Consider the following 14,099-nt stretch of genomic DNA (forward strand, 5'->3'; position numbering starts at 1 on the left):
TAAGTTTGCAACTTTCTAGAAGTGATTAGTAGGGCATAAGCTAATCCCTCTATTTCTGGATATCGTATTTCGGCGTTTAGCAAATGTCTGCTCGCATAATATACAGGCCATTGGACTCTATTTTCTTCCCAGATTAGAGCTGCATTGATCGCATGCTGAGAGACGGATAGATATAGGAGAAGAATTTCCCGAGAGAGAGGCTTGGAGAGTAGAGGTGGCTTCCCAAAGTGCTCTTTAATGCTCTAGAAAGCTTGTTCGCATTCGGGAGTCCATTCAAACATTTTGTTGGCCTTGAGTATATTAAAAAATGGCAAGCAGACGTCTATTGCCTTTGATATGAAGCGATTGAGTACCGCTATTTGCCCGTTGAGACTCTAAACCTGTTTTCGGTTGGTCGGGCTTCTCATATCAAGGAGAGCTTGGATCTTCCCGGGGTTTATTTCTATTCCTCTAACCATGTACCCTAAGAATTTTCCTAAAGATACTTCGAACGAACACTTGAGAGGATTGAGCTTCATTCTGTACCTTCGGAGTATACCGAACATCTCAACGAGATGTGCTATGTGATCCAAGGCAACATACGATTTGACCAGCATGTCATCAATATAGACTTCCATTGATTTTCTGATCTACTTGGAAAACATTCGATTAACCAGTCACTGGTAAGTCACTCCAGCGTTCTTTAGGCCGAAAGGCATCACCTTATAGCAATATAGCCTCTGATCTGTAACAAAGGAGATATGCTCTTCGTCCGGCGTGTACATAAGAATCTGATTATATCCCGAGTAGGCATCCATAAAACTCAAAAGCTCGTGCTCGGAGGTGGCATCAACAAGCTAGTCAATTCTTGGCAAGGGAAAGTTGTCTTTCGGACAGGCTTTGTTGAGGTCGGTGAAGTTTACGCAAGTTCATCATTTACCATTAGGCTTCTTTACCAAACCAGGTTGGCAACCCAGCTCGGGTAGAGTGCCTCTCAAATGGATTCGTTTAGGAAGAGATTGTCTACCTCAACTTTCAAGGCAGCATACCGCTTGGGATCTATTGCTCTTCTCTTTTGGCGGACTGGCCTGACCTCACTATCGATATTCAGGGCATGGCATATAATATTCGAGCTGATCCCAACCATGTCAGCATGAGTCCATGCGAATACGTTGATATTTTCCCTAAGGAAGTTGGTAAGGTCGTTGGTGAGCTGGGGGTTGAGATTACTTCTCATTCTCAACACTCGGCTTGGCTCGACTCGCTTTGATCGATTGATACCTCAGATAGGTCATTGACCGGCCCACTGTGATAGCATTCTTAGATGCAAGGATCCATGCTATCCTCAATTGGGCCAGGCTACGGCTCGATCTTGCTAATCGTCATTGCCTATTCGGGGATTTCGATCAGAGTTCCCTTTCCCCTGCACGTCATTTGCACTGCCCTTACATAGCAATCGCGAGATGCACGTTGAGATCCGCTTACTTTCCCTATCCTCGTCGGGGTGGACAACTTCATCTTCAGATTGTAGATTGAAGTGATTGCTCAAAAGCTTCATAGTAGAGGTCGCCCCAAGATTATATTGAAAGCGGATGGGCAATCCTCTACGAAGAACTCAATCATTTTGGTCATCTCGTTGGTCTCTCCCAACGTGACTGGGACGAGATTATCCCTTTGGGAATCAAATGATCCCCGGTGAAACCATACAAAGGGATAGAGGCAGGCTTCAGATCTGCCCCGTACAGCTTCATCCTCTCGAAGGCTCGCTGGAACAAGTTATTCATGGCGCTTCTATTGCCCACCAATATTCTATGGACCTTGCACCATCCTATTTCAAGCATGATGACGAGAGCATCATCATGGGGATGATGCAATCGCATCACGTCTTTCTTAGGGAAGGTGATTTCCTCCTCCTTATGGGGTCATGACAGGCTGTGCAAGCGTATCTTTTATGGGCACCTCGAGAATTTCCTGCGAGGTGTGGTCCCCCAAAGACGATCCCTACACTATAGAGACCTTTACGACCACGACACTTCTTTCTCGATTCCTCTTAATTTTTCTCCTGAACAGGAGTAGAGTCATCGATGTACTCTTTGAAGTGCCCCTACTTGATGAGGTCATCAATTGCCTGCTTGAGGGTCTAACACTCATCGGTGTGGTCCCATTATCCTGATGATATCGACAGTATTTTTTATTGTTTCTTACTGAAGAAGGATTTTTCATGGGCTCGGGTTCCCCAAGCAGACCAACCTCTTTTGATTTATCCAGAATGGTCGATACTGAGGCATTTAGAAGGGTGTATTATCTCTTGTCGCGATCGCGACGGGGAACTGGGGCATAAGATTTCTTGGGCTCGTACCGTTGCTTCTTTCCTTTTCGCTGATCGTCATTAGCCCATCTACGATCAGCCTTCCTATTCTCCCCCCAAGAGGGAACATTGCTCGAAGCACCGAGGTCGTGGTGGTTGAGAGCAGCCACAGAGTTTTCTATGTGGAGGTACTTTTCAGTAAGTCTATAGAAGCGAGTAAGGGAAACATCATCCTTAAACTGTAGCTCTTTCCACAAGTCTGTCTACGGGCGAACCCCCATTATGATGAGAGTCTGAACAGACTCTTCAGGAGTATGAGCCACCTTGTGGAGCTCCCTCTGTCTACGGGCGAACCCCCATTATGATGAGAGTCTGAACAGACTCTTCAGGAGTATGAGCCACCTTGTGGAGCTCCCTGTGAAACTATCTATATGGGATTATAGGGATTCATCCCTCTCTTGCCGTATGTTACTCAGGTAGCTTAGCGGCATTAAGAACTTCCTATTCACCTGGAAGTGCCTTAGGAATGTCGAGCTCATATGGGGCCACGAGCTTACTGATCTTGCTAGGAGCAACCTAAACCATTACTTGGCTTGGGAAGTAAGGGTTACCGCTAAGCAATGACATTTTTTCAAGTCGGAGACTTAGTGGAGTTCCATGAGGTCCTTGAACTCGTACAAATGATCATGCGGATCAGAATTCCCATTGAACGCTCGCACGTCGGGCATTCTGAATCTCAATGGGAGGGGAGCATCTAACACTACCAGAGAAAATGGAGATGCCTCTGCGACCTGCCTTTGCTCATTTTGCTGAGCCTTTAGCTGATCCAGAGCTTGTTGTAGCTCCTCAATCTGAGGCAGCAGAGCTATCTGGAGATCACTTTCCGCAATGTAGGTTCGACCCTCACTGTTGCAGTTAAGGAAAGACCGCAAATCGAACTCTTCCTCTCCTCAGTTGGAAGCTTTGGCCACTCTCAGCACATGCTTGCTAAAGCCGTGAGATTACACCGAGTGAATTAGAGAGTCTTCCCGACCTCCACGGTGGTACGAACTGACCCGCGGATGATGGGAATCTCCTGCTTGACGACGATCGAAGTTGTCCTTTTGGAGATACTGGGAATCTCCCCGCCTAGCACTTTTGTGGGAGCCCGCGCGCCGTGGAGTGGGACGGCTCATGCTGCGACCTATCGCTGAGTTGCAATGCCACGGGTAATCTACCCAGGGTGTGATCGGTGTTCGCTGGTCCCTCGGAGCTCTTAGGTCCACTGTGCGCCGCTTGCTTTCCTTTTCTTGGATTCGGGTGGCATGACCAGATCCAATTAGTCTAGCCTTTGGCTGACCATTTGAAGAGTATTTTTGAACCTTTTCAGGTAACTCATGACGGCCAGATCAAGCCCGAGCTTGAAGGGATATCCTCCATGATGCTCAGCTGGACTGGCGGTACTTCGAGAGGGTTTCTTCATTGCCATAATTGGTTCGCTCATATTCGAAACCGCGAGCCATTTGCTGTGGTAGGACCGGTTAGTCAAAGATTCTTCTAATGAAGAGTAGGTGCTAGATCAGACCCTTCCTCTAGCGCCAAACTGTTGATGCTTGATTTTGACAATAACTATTCACATGTGAGACGTGCTAAGCAAACTTAGAAGTCACACGTGATATGAGAATATTTAGTTAAATAAAGAGTGAGAGGAAATGTTTAAAGTGGTTCGGATGCTCAAAAGCGAATCCTATGTCCACTTGGGATGTATTAATGATAGTAAGGTCAGGTCACATTCAGCGAACCAAGTTACAGCTTAGAGAATACAAGAGAGAGAGAGAGAGAGAGAGTGCAAACTATTTCTAAGTAAAATTAGTCAATCCCCCCAAATGAGAGAGAAATCCCCTATTTAAAGTGTTGTAAACCAAAGTAATGATTACTAAAGCTGCAAGTGGGTAGGTACCGTGCAAATCCTTCTCTGCGTCCCATTGTTCACCTGCCCGAGTGATTTCCTCAATTTATGCAGGGATTGGGCACATGGACGATCCTTGGCTGCTGACTGGCCTGGCACCCACCTGCTGTACTGACAGGAGCCATTCCACTTGTGCTAGACACGACATAGCCACACCTGGACAGCACAGAACCTCTCTATGCTCTGACCATCCTTTACTGACAAAACTCCATGTCAACACTACCTTTTCAAGCATAACATGTTGGAACCAGGTCTATTATAGGATAATAAGTTAAACGAAAATTTTCTTTATAATCAAATTATAACTACTAACATACAAACAACTATAAATTAGAATATTAAGTTAGAATCTTACTTTTATCTATGTAAAATTATTATTAAAAGAAGTAATATAAAACTGATACTATTTGGCTCGCTTCTCCAGAACAACAAGCTTTGAAATATTAATTAACTATAAATATATTAAAATAACTCTAATAATCCTATAATGAAATCAATTCACTCTGGTAAAGACTCTATTATTGAACAAGTCAGCATTGATAGAAAAACTAAGCTGCAACTTGCTATTTTATTTGATAGAAAAACCAAACATTACCACCTTCCTCGTAATTTATAAATTATAAATACATTTTTAGTTGTTATAGCTTCTCTCCCATAATCACTTGTTCCATAAACTATCACTTAAAATATTTTTGAGGAACACTTTTCATACATGATTATAAAATAAGTGGGTTATAATAATCTATTTTAATATATATAGGGTTTTGTAGCTTTTAGGATTAAAAACTGTGTTGCAGAGTCAAAATACCCTTCACATGTACAATATAAATTTAAATAAAAACTTAATTATTTTATTTAAAAATTTAAAAATATTTAAATGGTAAGAAGTTGTCAATCAACGCTGATTAACAAATCAACAAGAGTAAAAGAAAATTAAATTTGTTATTATTATTTTAAAAGTAGAAGATCTGGTGGTGGTCCAGGCCAAGATCTGGTGGTCGGTCAATCGCGACCAAGCCACCAGGCTGGTACAGAGCAATCTAGTTCGCCAGAAGCCAGAGACCCGCCGCAAATCCAGCCACCTAGATCGTGTAGGCTAGTCACCGTCCATGTTTGTTTCCAACTTTAATTTTTCTGTTTCTTCAACGACTTACTCTCTAAGATGGGGCTAATGTTGGGTGTTTCTGAAATTAAGAGGGTTGTGATAGTTTAGTGGTGAAAATATAATTCAACCCTAAAAGTATGTCTAACATAAAACAATGTTCTCCTCGTTGACTGTTGGCATTTGACAAGTCAATTTTGCTAATTAATGTAAATTAATCAAGAAGACAATTTAATCCTTGGTTTACTTTCATATTTACATAAAAAATTTTAACATATAAAAATAATTAATAGTATTTTTATAATAATTTATTAAGTAACTATTTAAAAGCGTTTAAATGAATTTAAGAATCAATTATTTAAACAGAAAATTTATTTCACATTTAACAACAAAAAATTAAAAAAAATTCAATTTTAAAAATAAAATGTATTTCTAACATGAATTTGTCTCATTCGAGGAGGAAAATGACTTTGAGCATAGACATGGACATGACAATCGACAGCTGTAAGAGGACCGACAACTCTGGGTTATGGTGAAAGGGAATATGTGATATATATGAGTTATTAACAAGGTGTGTAAATGTTAATTGTTCAAAACTCATGGACCTGTATAGTTTTCATGAAAAGTTAGTATAAATCAAGTGTCCGTAATTGAAAGAAGATTATTCTGAAAATGAGCAAAACAATTAAGAGTAGGAAGGAGGGAGTGCGGAACTTTTTTGAGTCGTTCAACTTGGTTAACAAAAAGCATCAAGATGAAAATCAAAAGGTGCTCTCTGTCTCTCTCTCCCCCTCTTTTTCTTTACTATTTACAATCAAAAGGGATCAAGATCTTTTTGATTCAATCTGAAGTAGAGATCCATGGATACAAAAAAAGTTCAATATAGGAGGCACCATTAATTACAATTGAAATCAACGTACACATTCATTGTCTCTAGCTAGGTCGTGGACCCAGTTTCTTACCCTCCATCTTTGCTGAAAATGATCCTTATCTTAATACAAGTATTAGAATCAAGAGCATGAAATGAAAAATGATGAAAGGTAGTTAGATGGGTTTTTCCTTTTTAATGAAGTGGGGTGTGGCAACCAACTCGTTGTTGTGTTGGAAATTGATACAGCTGTTGAAATATTAATGAGATGTGACATGATTGATATATATATATAATGATTGAGGTATATAGACTAGTTTATGGATACCTCAACTAATTTTTCGAACTCTAAATTTGGCGATCGGGTAAGTCTATCAGTGGCCACCCCTATTAGGGTTATAGGGGCTTGAACTCAGGAGCTTATAAAATCTCTTGCTCTGTTACCATTAGACCACCTTGTTGTGATTTCACATAAATAATATAAATTCATAGAAAAACCTTTTTTTTTTTAAATCAAATTTTATATGCGTATTTGTTTCATATAATCGAAGACTTTTCTAATTAGTTTTCAAGGTTTTCTTCAGTGATCAACGAGATAATTTAATAAAAATTTATTGGACGAGGATATGATAGCTAGACTTACTTTTCTAGTTAAAAATAAAAACTATTTCTAAATAAAAAATATTACGATTACAACTTCTTCTCACAAACTTTATCTCATAACCCTTATAAGATGGATTTTGCTTTTTTTTTTTTTTTTTTCTTTTTTTTAACTCACACTAGGTAGTTTAAGTGGTAGGACAAAAAGTGACAAGACAATGTGTGATTGAGGTATAAAGTCTCTCAAATCCCTCGACTCCTAATTTAAGCATGTGATCTTGTTGGAGGTTTTTGAAACTATTTCTAAATGTGTGATTGGTGCGTCAACTAACTCGATGTTAAGATGGAAATAGACAAGGTTGTTGAAATAGTAATGGGATATGAGAGTTATGTATGAAAAATATTATATATACAAATTTTATATGTAAATTATAATTTAAGTTATCAAATCTTTTTAATGCACTTTAAGTTGTATGTGTGAGTTAGTATATTTAGTATTATTTATCTATTATTAATAAAATTATATGCACAAACTTCTTATGTAAATTCAAACATATAAATTGAATTGTTTTAGGATGATGGGATAATTTTAAACTAAATTGATATGTTTTATATTATATTTTTTCTTTTTGTATTGAATTTTTTTATAAAAAAGGATTTTGTTAAAAAAAAAAAACAATTATTTGTGCTATATATTAAAAAGAAAAAATATGTAATGAGCATTGTATTGAGTGAAGTTATATATAATAATTTATGTAGTTTACAATTTCTTTTGGTCCACGTTTTACACGATAGCTTTGCCTTGTTTTAGGAAGAATGGAATAGGGTTATCGTAATCACATTCTCCTTCCTTGGTCCTAATCTATTGGGACAATTATTAATTGACTTAAACTTGAAGATGGGAACTAAAAATCTCTTCCTTTTACTATAACCTTCAGAAAATAGCTTTAACCCTCTAAAAACTACATGACACCTTTTATAAATTAAAATTTCAAAAAACCCTCTGTAAAAACTACCTACAACTACCTTATAAAATATTAAATAATCCCCAAATAAATCTTTTTCTAGCCCCCAATCCGAAAGAAAAATCTCAAAAAGATCTTTCCCTACGTTTGGCATACTAATTTTACACTATCCTATTTTACTATCCTGACCTAAAAAATGAAAAATGCATCTGTTTTAATATTTTTCAAAATCCAATCATATTTTATTCAACTCAAAACATTAACAATTATTTTTCTCAATAAAAGTTTTAAAATTAACAAAAACACCTTCACCCACCCAAGCTATTATCACCTGCCAACAACCACTATCGTCGTCAATCGCTGCCGTTACCACCACCGGCTGTCGAAGCTGTAACGACCCACGATCGACTGGATCTAGCTGGTCGTGCATCGATCTATCTATTTCCAGTCAGATCCATCATAGATCTGCCCAGGTCGTTGATGACGGTCATATTTTGGCCATCGTTGACCGCCAAATATATGGTCATTATTTGGCCGTCAACGACGACCATATCTGTAGCCGAAGATCTGACTGTTTCTAGCTAGCTCCACAGTGGATCTGGCCAAAAAATATCAAATCGACTCACGACCGACCATATATAGCCGATCGTGCACCGTTTGGTAGTGGTGGCCAGTTTTCGACAATATTTGGGTGAGTGAAAGTATTTTTGTCAATTTATAAACTTTTATTATGGAGAAGTGTTTAGTTAAATTAACAAACCTATGTGGTTAAAAATAAGCTAAATATTTTCAAAAAATATTTTTTGAAAATGTACCAAAAATATTTTCAGGATCTCACCCTATTTTTCAAAAATCTATTTTAAAAAACTAAACAAATAGAGCCACAAAATTTTCAACCAATCAAACTCAAGTTGAAAGCCCGGCTAAGAGCGATCTGGGTATTAAAAACTGGATCTTTTCCTTGAGATCGGGCTCAGATTTTTAAGTCGATTTTGATTTGAAATCTCTAGTTTTGGAAAAACAAGCACGCCAATATCCAACCATTTTACTACACCCATGGACTTGGCTCACCCTATTTCAAATACCAACACAACATTACCAAAATGCAACATTGAGAGCAATTTGGTTTATTAAACAAAATCTTGAAAAATAATGTAATGGGAAACTCTTCTAAATTCAAAGTTTATAAAAACATAAAAAATATTATATATATCACAACGAATTAGTAATTTTTTTAACATTTTTTAAATATATATACTTAAAAGTGTGAGAGCTTTCAATCTCTCTTCAATCTAGTTATAGCTTAATTCTTCTCGAGTTAGAGAATGAGGAGAGAGGACATCAAGAAACACACCATAAGTAGCTTGTTGGGAGGTAGATGTTTGAGGAGAAAAACTTCAACTACACGATCGAAATTATATTATGTTGACTTTGGTTATATTTTTGGCAGTTTTGAGAATATTGAAGCAGACTTTTTTCTTTACTAGTCAAAAGGAATAAAGATCTTTCTGATTCAACCTTGAAGAGAGACAAAGATGATAGGATTGAGTAGAATCCAGGGAAACAATGTCATCCAATGGATCCAGAAAAAGCTCAACAAACGAGGCACCACTAATTACAATCTGAAATCAGTACACATACATTCATTGTCACTAACTAAGTCGTGGACCCAGCTTCTTACCTCTCATATGTAGTGGAAGAGATCCTTATCAAACGTTTGATTATGAATAGTTAAAAAAATAAAAATAAAAAAACTAATTTGACTTCAATTATTGAAGTTTGTCTCCTCAATCCTATCAGCTTTGTCTCTCTTTTTTCTCTTACCGCTCCAGCGTTCCTATCGCAGATCCGATAAACGGCCAGATCTATAATTGTTGACGGCCATATTTTAGTCATCATTGATGGTATACGATGATTAGATCGACGTATGATCGGTCAGATCTAATTGATTGTGCATCATTCTGACGATTATTGATCATTGTCTGATTGTGATGGCCAACTACAAGCAAGTATTGGGTGAATAAATGTGTTTTTATTAATTTATAAACTTTATTGTATGGGTGTTTAACTAAATTAATAAATGTAGGAGGTTAAAAATAATTTAAATGTTTTCCAAAAAATTTACTAAATACATTTTCAAATTCAAATATATTCTTGTAAAAACAACTCAATTCAATTCAATTCAACTTTTTCAAAAATACTATTATAAATACTCAAACAAACACAGTCCAAACTTTTAATTATGAATGGTTAAAAGAAGTAATAACAATTTCTCCAAAATTAACTTAATATAACTTCACTTAGTGATGTTTTTCTCATCAACATTCCTAAAATCCTTTTCTCTTACCCTTCCTATCGCATATCACATAAAATTGAAAATTCCGAAAACCTCTCTCACGCGTGAAGAAATTCAACCATAGCAAGTATTCGTGTTTGAAAGCTCTCACGCTTTCGGGTGTATTTATACATACTGTTAATAGATTTTTACTACTTTATAATTTAAGATAATATTTTCGGTTCTATAAGTTGACTCCAAAAGATTTTTGTTAGTAAGTTTTCCAGTTTTTTATTTTAGTAATCCAATAGAGTTTGTTAGAAGACACTGGACAAACGACTTGTAGTTTAGCCAACACCAAAATATGCTGATATATGTATCTGATTGTATTTCATTTGCATTTCAATTTGTATTCTTTTCACTTCATTTGTATTTACATTTTACAGATGTCGTAAGGATATTAGAGTAAGTTGTTAGGCGGTTATACTGTTGGCTGTATATATTTTACCTTTTCATTAATGAACAGTACACCTTTTGGGGATTCATTTCAGATCCTTATTCTCCATCGATATTGCTCCTCTGTTTCCTTGTTGCCCAGATTTCCATTTTTGTGCTTTCTTACATGGTATCAGAGCAACTGAAGAGCAACCCCGATGGCAAACGCAGAAACCCCACCCAACTCACCCCGCTCCACCATCCCTTTCGTTCCTAATTCGCCCATAGTTCAGAATCCTAAATCTCACCTAAACTCCAATACCCATCTCTCGTACCTCAATTTCACCGATCCCTCTAACCCTTTTCGCCTTGATCACGGTGATAATCCAACCATTACACTCGTTCCTAATCTTCTCACCTCTGATAATTATGCTACATGGTATAGAGCCATGCGCCGTGCTCTTAGGGCCAAGAATAAACTCGGCTTCATTTTGGGTACCTTGCTGAAACCTACCTCTCCTACAGATCCATTATTTGATCTATGGGAGAGGTGCAATGATCTGATTGTTTCCTGGATCCAAAACTCCATTAGCCCTTCCCTCAAATCTTCTGTGGCCTTCGTCAATGATGCTAAGGAGCTTTGGCAAGACTTGTACGATCGTTTTTCCCAACAAAACGGTTACTGCATCTTTCAGTTGAAGAGGGATTTAGCCAATCTTCTTCAAGAACGTGATTCTGTAAGTATTTATTTTGGTAAGTTGAAATCAGTGTGGGATGAACTGTCTATTTACGATCCATTTCCTTCATGCACTTGTGGTACTTTAAAAACTCTTATGGATCGTTATCAAAGGGATTGTGTTCTTCAGTTTCTGATGGGACGTAATGAATCATATTTTCCCATTAGAGACCAAATTATGTTGATGGATCCCCTTCCACCTGTTACCAAGGTGTTTTCCCTTATCTAGCAACAAGAATGCCATACTCAATTAACCTCTGTTATTCCCTCTTCAGAGACCATGGCCCTTGCTGTTAAGAAACCATTCCCTTCATCCAAATACTCACCCAAACAAAACCCTAACCCCAAGAAGGATCGGCCATATTGCACTCATTGCAAGATTTCTGGCCACTCGATGGAAACCTGCTTTAAGCTTGGCAATGTTGTTGCTCCAGTCTGCTCCACTGTAACCTCACTGGACATTCCGTTGAGAAATGCTACAAATTGAACGACTATCCCCCGGGCCATAAGTTACATGCCAAGCAGTAGCCCCATTCTGTTATAATTGCCAATCAAGCTTCATATTCTATTATTCCTGATGTAGATGATTCTAGTGATGACAGGGTTGGTTTGACCAAGCATCAATACCAGCAGCTACTGTCCTTGCTCCAACCAAAGGACTCTTCAATAGTAGCTTTTGTTCATCCTTCAAATATGTCTAGTATATCTTCTTGCTTTTTTTCACATACACAGAGCACCTCACCTCACTGTTCTTCAAATTGGATTTTAGACACCGATGCTACAGACCATATGGTCTGTAGCACTTCTTTTCTTAACACCGTTTCTTCCGCTGTTGCTTACTCCGTTAAGCTTCCTAATGGGAGTTTAGCTCCTGTCACACATATTGGTCATGTTCAATTGACCAATACCATTATTTTAAGGGATGTTCTATGTGTCCCATCCTCCTCTTTCAATTTAATTTCTGCCACCAAGTTGACTCACACCCTAACTTCTTGCTTGATATTTTTTTTTCTAAATACTACTTTATACAGGACCTGCCATCTTGGAAAACGATTGGGAAGGGTGAGCTCAAGCATGGTTTATACCACTTCATCTGTTCAAACGTCTCTCCTTCAGCCCTTACTCAATCCCTTTCATTTTATACACCTTTTACTGCACACACCTCTATGGTTCACAATGTTAATCAATCTGACCTATGGCATTTTCACCTAGGCCATTTATCCATTTCTAGGTTAAGAATGATCTCTGATCCAATTATAAGCAAGCATGTTCTTACTATTAATGAAAATCCTTGTGTTGTTTGTCCACTTGCCAAGTTCCATAGATTATCTTTTCCACATAGTGAGCACTCTTCTTCTAGGATTTTTGAATTAATCCATTGTGACCTATGGGGACCTCATTCCACTATTGCATATGATAGATCACGTTATTTCTTAACCATAGTGGATGATTTCTCTAGATCCACTTAGGTTTACTTACTCAATTCCAAAGCTGAAACTAAAACCTGCATTACTTCCTTCTACAATTTGGTGGAAACACAATTTGGACTCAAAATTAAAATCTTAAGAAGTGACAATGGTGCTGAGTTTTGCATGACCCATTTTTTCAATGAAAAAGGCATAATTCATCATAAGAGTTGTGTGCAAACCCCTCAACAAAATGGCATTGTTGAGAGGAAGCACCAACACTTACTAAATGTGGCTAGAGCATTGAGATTCCAATCCAATTTGCCTCTTACATATTGGAGTGACTGCATCCTTACAGCCAGCTACATCATAAATCGGCTTCACACCCCCATTTTACAAAATAAGACTCCTTTTGAGATCCTTTTTAATAAGAAACCACAATATGCCCACATGAAGGTTTTTGGCTCTTTATGCTTTGCAGCCACTCTCTTACATGCTAGAACAAAATTTGATCCTAGGGGCCGTAGGTGTGTTTTTCTAGGCTATCCTTTTGGTGCAAAAGGATACAAATTATTGGATCTCTCAACACACACCATTTTCATTTCAAGAGATGTTATTTCTCATGAGTCAATTTTTCTTTTCCACCAAACATCACAACACTCATCTTCCTCTTCTTCATAATCATGTTCACCTTTTTATTTTACACCCATTTCTGACCCTCCTCCCACAGCCCCACTTTCCCCAGCTTCCCCTCTATATCCTGCAGAATCTCCACCATCCCACACTACAATCCCTTCCCCACCTTTCCCTCCTCCTTCCCCACCTTCACCCACCCCTCCAAATCATCCCCCACCTGCTCTCAGGAGGTCCACCAGACTTCGAACAGCTCCACAGTACCTTAAGGACTATCACTGCTCTCAAACCATGCTTGCGCCTCCTGCTCAATCCATTTCAAAGATTGCATCTGCTGTTAGTGGTAAGTCTTTTCCATTAAATAGTTGCTTATCTTATCATAAATTCAGTCCCATTTTTCGAGCTTTCACTACTTCCATTTCTGTCCAAACCGAACCCTACTCTTATAGATAAGCCTTGAAGGATCCTAGTTGGTGTAAGGCTATGGAAGCTGAGATTGAAGCACTAGAAAATAACCAGACCTGGACACTCACTGAATTACCTCCTGGAAAAGAAGCTATTGATTGTAAGTGTGTTTACAAGATTAAATTTAAGTCTAATGGTAATGTTGAAAGACTTAAGGCTAGATTAGTAGCCAAAGGATACACCCAAAAAGAGGGCATAGACTTTCATGAGACCTTCTCTCATGTTGCTAAACTTGTCACTGTGAGAGGTCTCCTTGCTATTGCTGCCATCAAAGGATGGCATTTGCATCATTTTGATGTGAATAATGCCTTCTTAATGGAGATTTACAAGAAGAGATTTACATGAAAAAAACCACTTTGGTACACTAAGAGGCAGCCAC

The 14,099-nt window shown here is 38.1% G+C and overlaps 1 protein-coding gene across 1 annotated transcript; it reads left to right on the forward strand.

Annotated features, from left to right (window-relative positions):
- Positions 1–10,698: 10,698 nt before the first annotated feature.
- LOC116137632 lies at positions 10,699–11,703 on the forward strand. The gene is made up of 2 exons (XM_031423316.1): positions 10,699–11,359; positions 11,492–11,703. Exons 1-2 carry the CDS (start codon positions 10,699–10,701, stop codon positions 11,701–11,703), a joined length of 873 nt encoding a protein of 290 aa, XP_031279176.1.
- Positions 11,704–14,099: the final 2,396 nt, after the last annotated feature.

The sequence above is a fragment of the Pistacia vera genome, unplaced genomic scaffold (assembly GCF_008641045.1).
Source record: "Pistacia vera cultivar Batoury unplaced genomic scaffold, PisVer_v2 Contig331, whole genome shotgun sequence".
NCBI lineage: Eukaryota > Viridiplantae > Streptophyta > Magnoliopsida > Sapindales > Anacardiaceae > Pistacia > Pistacia vera.

Excerpts from the sequence above, each read along its gene's own strand:
- LOC116137632 (XM_031423316.1), top strand. The coding sequence starts at position 10,699 with ATGGCAAACGCAGAAACCCCACCCAACTCACCCCGCTCCACCATCCCT. Across the intron at positions 11,360-11,491 it reads TCTTCAGTTTCTGATGGGAC|AGACCATGGCCCTTGCTGTT; the intron begins GTAATGAATCAT and ends TTCCCTCTTCAG.